At 36.9% G+C, this 16,825-nt stretch overlaps 1 protein-coding gene across 1 annotated transcript in view; it reads right to left on the bottom strand.

Annotated features, from left to right (window-relative positions):
* Positions 1-401: 401 nt before the first annotated feature.
* LOC136874793 (uncharacterized) overlaps positions 402-16,825 on the bottom strand; it is a 311,583-nt gene continuing 295,159 nt past the window's right edge. Inside the window, exon 10 of the mRNA XM_067148465.2 lies at positions 402-1,891. Within this exon, the coding sequence (XP_067004566.1) occupies positions 1,298-1,891 (594 nt within the window). The 3' untranslated portion in view covers positions 402-1,297. The remainder of the gene's footprint in view (positions 1,892-16,825) is intronic.

Here is a 16,825-nt window from a genome sequence, read left to right as displayed (position 1 = left end):
CAAGGTGAACCGAGCACGCTTTTGCCGCCTCGACTAGGCAGCCCCTTCATTTAATGCATACGATATCATTATTGTACCCTTCAGCAGTGTTGGTAGCTCTTCACTGAGTATCCATAACCAACGTCAATGACATGCACAAAATTGTATGGAACTTTACATTAGTGTAAACACACTGATGATGAACAAATACAATAGTAGTTCCACTAACATTTTTTAACCCACCCATTCCCTTTGATTCCAATACCATTCTTCCTGGTGATGTCATTTTTACCCCCATCATTTTGGTATCATTGTGGTCATGGGATTTGTCCCCCAGTCTCTTTCAGCTTGGGAGCAGGACCACATAGTACTGTTGTAAACAAGAACAATACCTTGCATGAAGTGAAGTGATACACAACACATGGCTAAATAAAAATATGGCCTTTTATTTGTACATATAAATTACATAGACAACATAAACTTACAGTGCACAAATACCATACCATAAATATATAAGATTTTGAAATAATTATTTTCTAATTTTAAAGAATACAAGAGACACTGAACCAAATTATTTTTATGTTTTTTTTATCTGGTGATTTAAAATTGCACAATGACAAAGTCATCATTGATGGAAGTGCTCCTTTCAAACAATTTTTTGTTTGTTTCTTACTACATTCACAAGGTACGGAAAGGACACACAGATCGTTACAAACAGAGCCCAGGAAGACCATTAGGTTTGTAAAATAATACACACTGTACGAAATGAGAAGACTATGAATATGGGATACAGTTTTAAAAGAAAGTAACTATCATGTAAGTTGTATCATGATTAAAATGGTCTACAAAAGTATGCTGCCCTACAGAAATTTCTGCAGAGGTCATCTAAATGGCAATACATGCAAAAGTCCTGTACCCACCTCAGAGTAAGAGGCTATATACATCTTCCTTTTAAGTAAATTGAATGAACTGTTGTATACTAGAAAAATTGCACATAAGACATTCCTTAATGACAATTCCCATGTGAATTAAGTTTGGTTTTTCTTAAACTGTGGGATATATACTATTATGCAATAATACTGAACTGCAATAAAGATAGAGTACTAATCACCCTCAATCCTCCACAAGTAATTTACTTTAATATCTTTTCTCACTGAAAAATATCAATGGGGTCCTATTAAACCAACAAGTTACACAGACAAAATTAGGATTTACCTTCTCCATATTAGCATCAACTTACTTACTTGTTTCTGTGAAACTAGGAGGAATTCTCTTACTACATTAACCTAATGGACTTCCATTTTAAACCCAGGAACAGCTAGTAATAATAAGAGCTGTTTGAACCATATGAGTAATTTGACCCATAGCTCTTACTCGAACCACTATAGTAATTATTCATACCAGATTTGCGTGCTTCAAGTTCAGTTAGTGCTGCTAGAGCAACTTGTTCTATCTCTTTCCTTTTTGCTTCTTCTAAATGTGCACTGGGTCTTGTAAAACTACTTGACCTGTAAGCATTATTCCAGCCATCGTTATAGTGACCACTGCCAGACCCATAACTGGTCATATAAGGGTCATATGCCGCATAGTCCATGCTACCCTTCATCTTCTTCAAAGGAGGGATGTACATGGCATCCAACTGCAAATTCCGTGTCCCCTTCCTCCTATTACTTCTTGCTTTCCTTCTAGCATTTGGTGAATTGTATTTTGATGCTTTCCCTTTGTTGTTTGCAGGAGTGTTTTTCCCTTGGTTTGCAGGAGTATTTTTCCCTTGGTTTGCAGGAGTATTTTTCTTAGCATTTGCCTTCTGGGCCGCAATGTCCAGCAAATCTTTGGGAACAAGTTTGCTTGTTGTAGGCAGCACACTAATGCAGTGTTTACCAAGGAAAGTGTTACTTAGGCTGATTGCTTTCTGCAAAAGAACAACCCATTTCATTATTTAATGACATGTGAAAAATATGTTATATAATTTTAACATGGTGTTGTAAAAATTCCTGTACAATGTGATATAAGAGTAGAGAACACGAATATGAACTTAGATAGCAATGTATGTATGCTGAAGACAGCTGATTTAGAAAGCTATATCTTTTCTCCTTTTTACATAGACTCCTATTAACTAGATGATGAAGAAATATAAACATGCACTTCTCCTCATCTGCAGACATACATCGTTCTCTGCACAGTGAATATGGGAGTGTTTCAAGACAGGTGAACTGGCAGACATGCATCTGGTGTATGAACAACCAATGGAAATAACTATGTTTCAACACTGATGCTAATGGTTGAACCTTTGAGGTTCCATAATAAATTAATAACACAGCTCCTCCCTTCTAAAATAACCCTCAACAACTTGTAAAACATCCTGTAGAACTGCATCAACAGCTGATTTCCAAATGATTAAACCTATTACATACTACATAATGAATATTTCAGGACTTTCTTTCATTTAGGAATGAGGTATAAATTATGACTTCAAGCCTTTCAGAGGAACAAAATTATGGAATTAATACAGGAGTACCTAAGAGGTGCTGGAAACTAGAACTTAGGGAGGGTTATTGCTATTCATTTATGATCAAATCCCCAAACTTTTTGGGAAGTGTGTGTGTATATATACATATTTAAAAAATAAAGCTTTATAAATGCCTTCTGTACGTGGTGGGAAAGAATAATTTCAGTTATAAAATTGTCCGGCTCCATGATTAAATGGTTAGCGTGCTGGCCTTTGGTCACAAGGGTCCCGGGTTTGATTCCCGGCCAGGTCGGAGATTTTAACCTTAAATGCTTAATTCCCTTGGCTCGGGGACTGGGAATTTGTGCTGTCCCCAACATCCCTGCAACTCACACACCACACTTAACACTATCCTCCACCACAATAACATACAGTTACCTACACATGGCAGATGCCGCCCACCCTAATCGGAGGATCTGCCTTAAGGGCTGCACCCGGCTAGAAACAGTCACATGAAATTATTAGTTATAACATTGATACAATCTATGTAACTGAATGGAAGTTAGGAAAGTATACATGGCAAGAAATAATTTTTTTAAATACGTATATCGTAGGATTGTAGTAGTTATATTTAGTGTTCGACAGACTAGAGAACTTAACCCTTAGCACTCGTGCAGCAGACCACGCCCGACGAGATATCCTGCGTAGGTCCTATGTTGGGCAAGTTGGGCAATGCCCAACTTGCCCAACATGATTTTCTTCCCTATATAACGCCTTTGTCGGGTTATGCATGCATGAATTACAGGTACAGTAATCTACTGCCATCTTTCAACGACAATTTGAAACCATGTACAGCTATAAACTCTTTGAAATCAGGCTTTGTGGGCATTCTCTGAAGATCATGCAAGTTTGAAAAATAGACGTTGTTTATCAACATGGCGTCGTTCGAGCAGAATGAGAAGAAAATAGCCAGACTTTTAGATGAATGTGACGTTGATTTCAGCGATAGTGACAGTGATTTTCAATTAAGTGGTGAGAAGATATTGTGGAACTGGACAGTGTTAGTGAGTTGAGTGATAAAGATCACGATAATGAGAAAAGTATGCTAAATAACAGTGCTGGTACCTCTACTAATGACTGGAGAGAATACTGTGACACGGACTTGGACTTCAAAGGAACTCCATTCACAGGTACGTCAGGTTATAAGTCACTACAAGGGACTAAACCTAAGAGTGAACTTGACCTTTTCCAATTATTCATGACTGACGAGTCATTGGAAATTGTGCACAAGACTAACTGGTATGCCAGAGTAAACATTCAAAAGGTTATGCCCTTCAGATATGAGACTATTTGGAGGTCGTGGATAGATATTACTCTTCCTGATTTCAAAGCATTTTTAGGTGTAATCCTAAATATGGCAATGAACAGTAAGCCTGAATTACATGAGACTGTTTTTCTGCAATACTTCTAGAAAATAGCCTGGATTTCATCCTGGTGAGTGCTTTGAGAAGTTCCACACAATGCACAAGTACAGATAAAAAGTGACAGATAATTTCAGACTTAAATATGCTGAAACCTGCACCTGAATATTGTTATTATTATTGTGCTTTTACGGCCGCAGTGGACCACTGTAGTCAATTTCTGTCCAGTCTTCTATGATGTTTTATGTTTTTTCTTTTCTGATGTTTCAGTATTTCTTCAATCTATCCGATCTTCGTTGTTCGTTCTTCTTCTGAAAATACCCTTTTTGTTGTTTCTCTTTTATCACATTTTGGTAGAAATCTAACTTTACTATTCTTCAATTTATTCTTTAAATCCTCCAGTGTTATGTCTAATTCTTTCATGTCTTCTTTTATTTCTTTTAACCAGACAGGTTGTTGCTTTTATTTCCAAAGCTTTTCTCCAAAATTCTGCGTATTAACCTGTCTTGATGTGTTCTTAACAGATGATCAAAGAATGATATTCTCTTCTTTCTCATGAAATTTGTTATAGGTTCTATTTCCTGATATACTGCTGAATTTGGGATGATGCACCATTCTCCTTCTTTTTGGTATTTCTTATTAATGCATGTTCTTACTATCCTTCTTTCTATTTTTAAAATTTTGTCTATGTTATTCTTTTGCTTTAGTTTAAATAATGTTTCACTTCCATAAGTTATTTCAGGTTGGACTACAGTCTTATAATGTTTCAATTTTGTATTTATTGACAAACATTTCTTGTTGTATGAATTTCTGGTTACTTTTTGGGCTCTGGATAATTTATTTGTTCTCTCTGTCCAAGACATTTTTTTCATTTAAATTGTGTGTTATAGTTTCTGCAAGGTATTTAAACTGTTTTACAATTCCTATCTCTTTTCCACATATCAGAACACTACTTATTAAAAGGCGATCTATTGCCATTACTTTAGTTTTTTTTTTTCAAATGAAATTGTTAATCCTATTTTTCCAGCAATAGTTTGGAGACTTGTGATTTGATTCCGAGCTTCATCAAGATTATTAGCTAGTAGTGCCAGGTCATCTGCAAATCCTAAGCAATTTAGGTTAATTTCACCTTTAGTGTATCCAATTCTTATATTTTTGTCGTACTTGCTTCGGCGGTACGTTGTCTTTATACCATTCTCTCATCAAGTATTCCAGAGTACAATTAAACAAAAGTGGTGATAGAAGATCACCTTGTCTTAGTCCTGTTCTGATTGAGAATGCTTCGGATTATTCTCCTCTAAACTTCATCTTTGACTTAGTGTTTGTTAATGTTAAGCTTATCATTTTAACTAATTTAGGATGTAATCCAAAATTTCGTAATTTTTTAATACTGAAGGTCGGTGAATGTAATCATAAGCTTTCCGAAAGTCTACGAAAGTGATAATAATTTGTTTCTGTCTTCTTTTGTAGATGTCCATTAATAATTTTAGTGTTATGATTTGATCTGGACAACTGCGCCATGGTCGAAATCCTCCCTGGTACTCCCCTAATTGTTTTTCCAGTTGATATTTGCACCAATTGTAAATTATTCTCGAGAATATTTTATAACTACAATCCAGGAGTGATATTCCTCTATAGTTATCAGGATTTGTTCTATCTCCTTTTTTGTGTAAAGGGTGGATTACTGCCGTTGCCCAATGGTCTGGTAATTTTTCATCATTCCAAATTTTAATCAAGCATTATATTTATTTTGTGTTTGCTTTATTTGATTTTTATAAATATGTTGTCCATATGTTTGTGCTGTCTCTTATCCCTCTGCAAGCATATTCTTAAATGGAGCTAGAGAGGCAGGAGTGTTCTGAAAAAAAGGAGGGTTAAGGGTTAATGCTACCTCTACCCATGTCAAAGCCAGATGTATTTCTTCTCAGCCCCTACTTTCACTTGAAGGGGACACCTTATATTCGATCTGAACCCTAATTTATTTTATTATTACTACCGGAATTACGTATGCTCAAGTAGGGGTAATACATATGTAAATTTTGAGCCCTGTTGAGATAATAAAGGCATGTAAGGAGTCACAAGAACAGTTTCCTTTAGGAATGACCCTACCATTTGAGCTGAGTACAACTCAAGTACATCTGATTAATAAGATTGTGGATGTTACAGCATTTGTTAGCAAAGATATGGTGGTGTACATTGTGTTAATGCTGCTCAGTGATGATCAAAATGATCAATTTGTAAGTGTACAAATAGAAAAAGGCTTTGTGCTTATAGACTCTGAACAACAATTCTATGCTTATTCAAGCAGAAACCAAATAAGCAATTGTAAGCTTGTAACTACAATGTCTAGAATGTGTAAATCAGAGTTCATAATGAAAATGGTTCATGGAACAGAGGAACGTGCAATTATGTTGTTAAAAGGTGTTACGTCAATACACAAAAGATGTAAAAAGAATGTGATGCACATAAAAGAGTTAATATGGTTACGTATAGACACAAATAAGTATTTGTATTCAGCTCCTAAACCAGTAAAGGTAACGGTTGTCTGTAAAGAAACTAGCGACGTATTATTAAATGGTACAGGTATATTGATATTGTATGAGCCTTGGACAGTTTATGGGTTTAACATCAAGATTAAAATTATTAATAATGTTAATGCTACTTACGGGAAGGATATAGTTCCCAGTATACCTCTTGAATATGACTGCTGTGAATATCTAAATTCTAAAATCAAATTACAAGATTTAAATGTAAAAGAAAATGTGCTACATGATCTCTTAACAGATGTTGATGACTTAAAACATGCTGGTAGAAAGGTCAACGACGGAGTTTGAGAGTGTTGTATTTGAATCCCGGAGCTACACATCCGCGTGAGCCAAACATCGCATCATTCAACGCGACTACGGTATCGTGGGCGCAGAGAAGAATTCAAGAGACAAGACGACGCCGAAGATTGAAGAAATCTTCAATCAAAAGCTAAGTAACCACCAAGCTTGTATGGTACGATCTTATTGTATTATAGAATGCAATGTAACTGGTTAGTCAAAGTCTTTGAGAAGGACTATCTAACCAAGAGCTAAAGGTGTAAAGTACAAAGAGTTTCAAGTATATGTGTAAATATGTAATGCATCTCTTTTATTCAATACAGTTGAAGGGAACAGTGTGAGTGTGTAAAGGTAATCTTATTATTTTAAAATTAAGCTCCCGTAAATCCGAACCCATACCCCCAGCCTGCCAAGTCCTTAGGATCATGACAAGTACCAATATTAGACTGCACGCTTTCGGCACAATCTGCCATTAAGACCAAGTCATCAGCATAGGCCAAACTGCTTACTACATTTCCACATAACTGAATCCCTCCCTGCCACTTTATACCTTTCAGCAGATGATCCATGTAAACTATGAATAACAAAGGTGAAAGATTACTGCCTTGTCTAACCCTTGTAAGTACCCTGAACCAAGAACTCATTCTACCATCAATTCTCACTGCAGCCCAATTGTCAACATAAATGCCTTTGATTGATTTTAATAATCTGCCTTTAATCCCATAGTCCCCCAGTATGGTGAACACCTTTTCCCTTGGTACCCTGTAAGATGCTTTCTCTAGATCTAAGAAATATAAACACAACTGTCTATTTCTCTCGTAGCATTTTTTCAATTACCTGGCACATAGTGAAAATCTGATCCTGACAGCCCATCTGTGGTCTGAAACCACACTGGTTTTCGTCCAACTTCCTTTCAAGCACTGACCGCATCCTCCATTCCACGATGCCAGTGAATACTTTGCCTGGTATACTAATCAACGAGATACCTCAACAGTTGCTGCAATCCTTCCTGTTTCCTTGCTTATATATAGGTGCAATTACTGCTTTTGTCCAATCTGAAGGTACCTTACCAACACTCCATGCTAATCTTATTATTCTATGAAGCCATTTCATCCCTGCCTTCCCACTATACTTCACCATTTCAGGTCTAATTTCATCTATTCCTGCTGCTTTATGACAAGGGAGTTTATTTACCATCCTTTCTAGTTCCTCAAGTTTAATTTCACCAACATAATTTTCCTCCTCTCCATGAGCTCCGTTGTTCGCGACACCACCATGAACATTTCTTTTTACATTGAGAAGATTAGTCCAGTGATTCCCTGGGATCTATTATGAGTTCACCTGAATCCCCTAAAACACTGTTCATTTCCTTTTTCTCCTCCCTTCCTAAGATTCTTTCTTACTGCCCAGAAAGGTTTCCTTGCTGCTTGACCTAGCCTTTCCAGGTTATTACCAAAATCTTCCCACGACTTGTACTTGGATTCTACAACTATTGGTATCGCTCTGTTTCTTTCATCTATGTACAATTCCCTGTCTGCATCAGCCCTTGTTTTGAGGCATTTCTGATAAGCCTTCTTTTTTACGTTTACAAGCTGCTCTCACTTCATCATTCCACCAAGATGTTCGCCTTTTCCCATCTTTACACACAGTTCTTCCTAGGCATTCCTTTGCTATTGCTACTACAGCATCCCTGTATGCCACCAATTCTCTTTCCATATCCTGAACCTACTTACTGTCCACTGTTCGGAACTTCCTACTAATTATATACATGTACTTCTGTCTAATTTCCTTGTCATGGAGATTTTCTACCCTTATTCGTTTGCAGTCAGATTTCACTTTCTCTATCCTAGGCCTAGAGATACTTAGCTCACTACAGATCAGATAGAGGTCTGTTTCATCAAAAAACTCTGGAAAACCTGTACATTCCTAACAGATTTCCTGAATTTGAAGTCGGTTAAGATATAGTCTGTTATGGACCTGGTACCCCTAGCCTGCCTTGTGTAGCGGTGAATAGCCTTATGCTTGAAGAATGTATTTATAATTGCTAAACCCATACTAGCACTCAAGTCCAGCAAACGCTTCCCATTCCCATTAGCTTCCTTATCTTCCCCACATTTACCAATCACCCTTTCGTATCCTTCAGTTCTATTTCCAACTTTCACATTGAAATTGCCCATTAGCACTATTCTATCCTTGCTGTTGACCCTCAATGCTTCATAAAACTTGTCAATTTCATTCTCAACTGCACCCTCACATGGTGTATACACTGAGACAATTCTCGTCCTAATTCCTCCAACTGCCAAATCTACCGACATCATTCGCTCGTTTACGTGCCTAACAGAAATTATGTTGCATGCAATAGTATTCCTGATGAAACCCCAGACTCTGCGCTTCCCTTTCTAACACCTGTCAAGTACACTTTATAATATCCTATCTCTTCCTCGTTATGTTCTGCGCTCAGTAAATTTGTGAAGCAGGGTGGTACCCTACTTACCCATATTCCAAGTGAGGATCTCTCCTCTAACTGGTTAGGGACTAACAGTGGATTGTACAGCCCTAGCCGCCTGAGCACAAAGAAGGCCATGACTCAGAATACATCAGAGATGCCCACTCCCATTCCGTAGCAACTGGTATCCCGAATCTCAGGACCACTTACTAGGCCACTCAGCCGTTGCCCATGGTTCACGAACTAGGACGTGACTACAGTAACCCACACCATGAACCATCCAGTTACTGAAGTAAAAAATGTGGAAGAGGAGTGGGTCAATTTTAAAAAGGCATTTGTTAGTCCAGCAGAGAGTGCTTGTGGCATGACATCTACAAAAGTGAAAGAAAAGGAGACACTGTGGTGGAATGAGGAAGTGAGGAAAGTGGTAAAAGAAAAGAAGACAGCCTGGTGAGAATGGAACCGAGATCAAACCGAAGTAAGCTAAATAAAGTATCTCAACATTAAATGGAGATATAAGAAGGTGGTAGGAGAAGAAAAGAAGAGAAGAATTTACACAAAAAATGGAAGCTGGTGCAAGTGGCAGTAAAAGGATGCTGTATGGACTTATAGGAAGTAAGAGGACAGAAAGAGTTACCACAAAGCTAGTCATAAAGGAAGATGAGGAACTGTTAACACACCCAGAAGAGATAAGGAGAAGATGGAAGGTGTATTTTGATATGCTACTGAATGTGAACAACTATACAGGGGAGACAGAAGCAATACAGTGTGAGGACTCAACAACAGAGGATGATATAACAATGCAGGAGGTGGAGTTAGAGGTATAATAATAATATCGTGTGGCTATTTCTAACCGAGTGCAGCCCTTGTAAGGCAGATCCTCCGATGAGGGTGGGTGGCATCTGCCATGTATAGGTAACTGCGTGTTATTGTGGTGGAAGATAGTGTTACGTGTGGTGTGTGAATTGCAAGAATGTTGGGGACAGCACAAACACCCAGCTTCCGGGCCACTGAAATTAACCAATGAAAGTTAAAATCCCCGACCCGGCCAGGAATCAAACCCGGTACCCTCTGAACCGAAGGCCAGTACGCTGACCATTCAGCCAATGGGAGTTAGAGGTACAAAAGATGAAGATGGGAAAAACAACAGGGATGGATGAAATCAGTGTGGAAACGATAAAGGCTGCTGGACCTGTTGGTATACAATGGTTGAACTGACTAGTAAAGTACATGTGGTGACACCGTGGTTATGTTCATTTACCTTCTCCCCTAACATTTTAGTTGTGGGCTAACCGCCATTGAAATTCGTGTCCTATAATCCTAATTTTCTTCAAACCATCTTTCCTTACTTTTTCTAGTCATTTCATGTTTTATTTAATTCATATATTCCCGAGCCTAGCGCTCGATATCGTGGTTTATTCTTAAGGCATGAAAAGTTCCTTGTATGTGCTGTTCTCTCTACGGAGAGTTCGTACTGTGATGCTCCGCCCGTTAACCAATAAGAGCTCTCGATCTTGTGAGCTCTGTCTCCCTCATCTAGCGGGCGAGGGCCGCCATTACGGTTTTGTTGCTTGAGTGAGATGGATCATCGGCGTGCTTCGTGTCTCATGCAGGACCAGATTTCAGCCTGCATTATGGATAATGGATAATTCATCTGTGTGAGAGGGCTCTCTCTCGCCTTCAGAGCTGTTTTTTACTTCTACCTTCTGGAAACGCCCCCAGACCGTATGGATTATTTATTAATTTATTGGATTATAATTTTGACGTGAGTATGGAAAGTGGCGCTAACGTGTCCCTGCAAGCTTCCTGGAATCTCTTCATGTTCTTAAGTGAATATGATGATCTTACGGCATCCATGAGTTTGGAAAAACTATTATTTGAACTTGAGGCATTTTAGGTCTCCTAAAAATCTTCAGTCTTCCTATCTCGTCTTTTAATTTCAATGATTGCAACTTAAAACATATTCGGGTTTCGGGTGTAAAACTAGGTTAAATTTATTAATATCTAAACCAGATAAACGTATTCTGAATGCATATTAATGCTTTTCATATCAGTTTCGTCGAAAGGATAAAGAATAATGTTATTAAAGTTGGCAATGAAATCGCCCCACTATGTAAAGTTTTTGAGCCATGCGAGTTCTCCCCAAGAGGATGGAAATTTTATTTAATTTTCACTGTCTTAATTTCTTTCCTGGTCTTTTCTTTTTTATTATTACTTGTAAATTTGTGATTTTGCCCCTTGAAGTTATGGCCATTGTTGCTGTTGTACTGATTGGTCATGGCTTTTGTTCATGGCGTGTGTTCGTTGCCATGACGATGTGTTGTTGCTGGTGATGATTATTATGATTCCTTCTCGGAGACTGTTGACCTGGTGGTGGAATTCTATTAAATTGTATGACTTTCCCCTTGCTCTTGTGGATTTTTGGAGCATGTTATTTGGCAATTAACTTTTCCTTTGAATTTTTCTCTATGTACCTATGTTTTTTTCCTTTAGTACTTGCGGTAGTCGTTTGTGTTAATGATAACGTGTGCAGTTAGTATCTGATTCCCTTGGAGAAAACTCCGTGGTTAATGGAGCCGGTATGTTTAACTGCAGTCAAATTTTAAATGGATAAGTAATAAGGACTTTCTGAAACCATAAAAAGAATAATCTTTAATATCCAGTTTCACTGAGATGTGGGGTTTCTGGAATAATTAGCTTGTGTAATTATTATTTATTATTTTCTTCTTGTCTTGGTCGACCACAAATAGGAATTTTAATCCTTCCAATTTGTCATTTAACTTAATTTAAATAGACTATTAATTTCCTTTTTTTGGGTTAACGTTTTTCCTGTTATGGCATTTAATTTAATTTTCTTGAAATAAAGGTATTAGATTTTTCTTTAAAGGTAAGACATGTTGTTCTTCATTTAATTTTAGTATTTTGATACCAGGTACAGTTGTTGTTTTTAATCCTCGGGTTTGAGACACCTCTCCACCAGTTCTGGTAAGTTCTTCCTTGTTTATTTTAGGTGGTGTTTTGGGGTGTCTGTACTCGCTTCCCGTTTTCTTTGGTGAACTAGCTCATTTGCTGTACAGCTAGTTCGTTTTTTCTTTTTCTTTTTACTGCCGTTTAAGTGTAGTTGTGTTTTACTACGTAACGGGTCAGTGGAAAGACAAACATGTACCAGAAGACTGGAAAAAGGGATAATAATACCAGTGTTTAAGAAAGGGCACAAGAAAGTTTGTGGTAACTATAGAAGAATCACACTTATATCATAGGTAGTAAAAATACTGGAAAGGATATTAGAAAGAAGAATAAGAAGAAAGATTGAAGGAGTGTTACAAAAGGAACAATAAGGCTTCACGGGTGGAAGATATACAGTGGACCCAATCTTTAGCATGAGACAGCTGATGGAAAAGAACAGATAAATTGGAAAGCATCTGGTCATGACTTTCATAGATATAGAAAAGGCATATGATAGTGTACCCAAAGAGAAGGTTTGGGAAACCACGGTTAAAAAGAGACTCGGAAGAGAAATGTTAGAAACGGTGCAAGCAATGTACAACAACTGTGTTAGCAGAGTACTGACCCCAGTTGGAAAAATAGAATAGTTTAGGAATAAGACTGGACTAAGATAGGGGAGTGTGCTGTCACCTCTTTTGTTTATTATGGTCATGGACGAAATTGTAATGGAAACAAAGGAAGCGTAACAGGTTGTAGATCTTCATTTTCAGCATGAAAATCACTACAGAGAGAAGCAAGACTATGGTGAATTTGAGACGGAAAAAAAAAGGGGGGGGGGGGGGCACTGTGAAAATTGGAAGCCAGGGCCTGGAAATTATGGACAGCTTTAATACCTAGGAAGTGAATTAATGCAAAATGCTAGGGTGGACATGGATATTAGCAGGCGGGTACAGAAGTTTAATGCATTCTATCCAAGTGTGAGAAAACTTGTTTGGAGCAAAGAAGTACCAAGGAAAAGTAGAGAGATAATGTACAAAATGTACTATGAAAATCTGAAGGAGTTTGGAATGGTAATTAGTAATAGTAAAAAGAAAACTGTAGTCATGCACTGTGGAAAAGAGAAAAAGAGAAGCCAAGTGAACATAGACAGAGAACGGTTAGAGAATGTAGAACAGTTTACATATCTGGGTAGCATTATTAATGGAAGTAATGAAATCAACCCCGAAATTAATAACAGACTAAGTAAAGGTACAACATTTTATCATCAAGTCAGAGAGCTTTTATGGGATGACAAAGTACCCAAGAGAACGAAATTAACATTATATAAACAGTATTTCATACCAATTGTAATATACGGACTAAGAAACGCTGGTAACTAATAAGAGACAAGCAGTAGAAATGATATTTTTAAGAACATCGGTTAAAAAGACAAGAAGAGATTGAATTCAAAATATTAAAATCAGAGAAGAGCTAAATATAGAACCGTTAGTACAGAACATACAGACAGCAAGACTGAGATGGTTTCGGGACATGTAAAAAGAATGGGAAAGGAACGGGTAGCAAGAAGGGAATTGGAAAGAGAAGTTAAGGGAAAGAGACTAGTTGGAAGACCGAGAAGAAGGTGGATGGATAAAATTTGGAAGGACATTAGAGAAGTTGGATTGGATGTGGCGGAAGTAATGGAGCAGAAAAAAGTGGAAGGACAGAAAGGAGTGGAGGAGGCTTGTTAACCACACCTGGGCAACTGGAGTGGGACACTGATTATGATGATGACCCATACTGACTTATGCAGCTGAGACTTGGACTTTGACTAGCAGGCAACAGAGTAGAATTCAAGATGAAATTCCTAAGAAGTATGATAGGAAAGACAAGGAAAGGCAGAGTGAGAAATGAAGATGTTAGGAAGGAAGTTGGAATAGGAAAGCTAAATGAGAGAGATGAAAAGAATAAACTAGATAGTTTGGACATGTAAAGAGGATGGAGAAGAATAGAATTCCAAGATAGATGCTGGAGGCAGAGTGCGAGGGCAAGAGAGTAAGAGGAAGACCGGAACAAGATCGTGGAAGAGGAATGGTGGAAGGAAAGAGGAAGATGGAGAAGTACCATATATACCCCGACCCAGCAGGAGCTAAATAAGGTGAAATGATGATGAGAGTATGCTAGTAATTTAAATTACCTAACTTCATCTGAAACATCCTATACTATTGTTACTAGTTTATTTATTTATTTATTTATTCGTATCAGAAGCATTAATACTATAAATACATATATATACTCTTACTGAATTATAAACATTATATACGAAGTCACACTTATAAGAAAAATTCTATACTACTTTTGCCCAGAAATTGGCGACATCCAGTGGATTTTCTGTTGCCTGAAGTAGATCTTGTACTGTTACTAGTTAAATAAATATATTTTTTGAAAAACTTTTTTCAAAAAGGCCCATAATCATTATGTGATTTCACTTTTATATGGAATTCTTTAACAATTCTATTAAATTCGTATGATTGGATTTCTTTCTTGTTCCAAGATTATCTTTGGATTACTACCTTTCTGCTGTATTTACCATACTGTCAAACCAACTGGTATTACGTAGCTGCTAGAATTACCATCCTTGGTATATTTTCTACTGGTAAACTTATTGTGATAATTTTCAATAAGGACCATAATGAAATTAATTTCACATAAGATGGCCATCGCATTGGTTGGGGACTCATACTAATTTGTTATAGTACAATTATCTACTATTTTTATGTGCGCATGTCAATGAACCAATCTCAAAGGTTAGAAATAAACTGACAAGAGGGTCTACCTTTTCAATACAATATATCAAGTAAATGATAGCTTGTTACATCAATCTTGGAACTAGTTTCAGCCACTTAGTGGCCATCTTCAGCCAAATAAAAATTATGTGATAACTAAAACATATGTATACCAGACAAAGACAATGTTGCAGGAATAATTATAACATTAAAATACATATAATTAAACAATCATGGTTCATAATATGATGCATTTAAGTTCACTTAGGACTTCAGGGAAAGAAGTAAATCTGGAAATGATAGCCAGAATTAGGAATGAATAAACACACAGAAAAGAAATTAAAAAGGAGAAAAATTATTTATGAGACTCATCTCTAATGTCTGATGTAGAACGAGCACTGACTCCTTGTAGGAAGCAGGCAATGTAAACAAAGGAGTAGATAGGAAGAGGAGGGGACGGGGTAAAGCAGGGAAGGGGAGGGGTGGGAAGACTGAGAATGGGTGTCTAAGGTGTGGCTGAAGGATGCGGAAAGAAAGACTGCTGCTGAGAAGGGAATTTAAAGATATTATAAACAAAAGAATTCTTTTTATCTGAGACATAATTACTAAAGACAGGAATTGAAAGGTCAAATAAAATGTTTGATTTCTCTGAAATTTTATTTGGATTGAAGTTACGATTGAAAAACTGTTCCGGATGGATTTACATTTACATTGTCGTGTTGTACATTCTATGATGGTTTTTATTACAATCTCCACATTTTCTATTAGTACTATATTATTTTTTAAAAATTTGTTGTATTTAAATATTATACTGTATGTATGTTAATTATTTCAAATATTGTGGTTAAGTGTAAGAGAGGTCCTTGAGCCCTAACTTCACCACGAATAAAGACGAATTACTTACTTACTTACTTAAAACAATTTTCTGTAATATTGAGCAGGGGGCCTCATTGTATAACTTTGAGAATTTTCATGTCTTGGTTGTTATTAGTGAACTTATGGTATCACTATGCATGTTGACAATCTTGAGGTTGTTATCCTACATTTAGTTTATTATTCTCTATTGTTAGTGGCATGTTTACTTTATTATTATTATTATTATTATGGCTATTTTTTCAGACTCCTTTCCTTTCTTGGAAATAAATGTAAATGTTCATGATTTAGTATGTGAAAATTTCACATTACCAGCAATGCATATACAACAATTAAGAGGGCTCTAATGTAAACTTACAAAGCCCTACTACTTCTGAATCATCTTTACCACCCTACATTAACATCCCTGTTAAAGATAACCTGCAACCTGCCTCTACGCCACATAATGTGGACTCGATAAGGAAATTTCTGTGTTTCCATTTACCACCAGAAAATTATACAAAAGTATCCAGTGCAGCGAGACTAATAGACTTTTTCAAAATCCAAAATTGGCGCAGCGATCTCAGTCTGTACTTCAGCCTTCAACTTCCAGTAATAACTCTTTAAGTCACTAACTTAACTTTCACATTATTAAACAGTCTCTTACCTAAGTATCTCAACTTGTTGCAACAGATCCGCGATCATTAGTTAATTCATATTAGGTCTTTAAAAAAGAATTGGCTCCTTTTCAACAACTTATTAGTCTTCTCTATCCTAAAACTTCTTCCCATTCAAGTAGTTTTTGGTTAGAACATATGAATAAATATCCAAATTGGATTAAAATCCAGACAGTTTTACACAATAATTTCTTACCTTATGAAGTTCGTTCCAGTTTTAGTCATGAGCTAATTACATGATACCAACGTTGCGATGAATCCACCCATGATTATTTGGACTTAATCATCACAGTGACATTCTAGCTATCGCCGACCATCCTCAAGAACTAATTTCCACAGTTCAATTCTATGCGTAACCATCTTTCAAACACTTGATAAATCCCTTCTTACCCCCAACCTCGATTGTTCAGGTATATATCATTGCTCAGGACACACTTACTAGATCGCAGAAAACTTAAATGGGGG

Source organism: Anabrus simplex, chromosome 5, assembly GCF_040414725.1.
Source record: "Anabrus simplex isolate iqAnaSimp1 chromosome 5, ASM4041472v1, whole genome shotgun sequence".
NCBI lineage: Eukaryota > Metazoa > Arthropoda > Insecta > Orthoptera > Tettigoniidae > Anabrus > Anabrus simplex.
The sequence above is the reverse complement of the archived record's forward strand: the minus strand, read 5'-3'. Positions and strand labels throughout refer to the sequence as shown.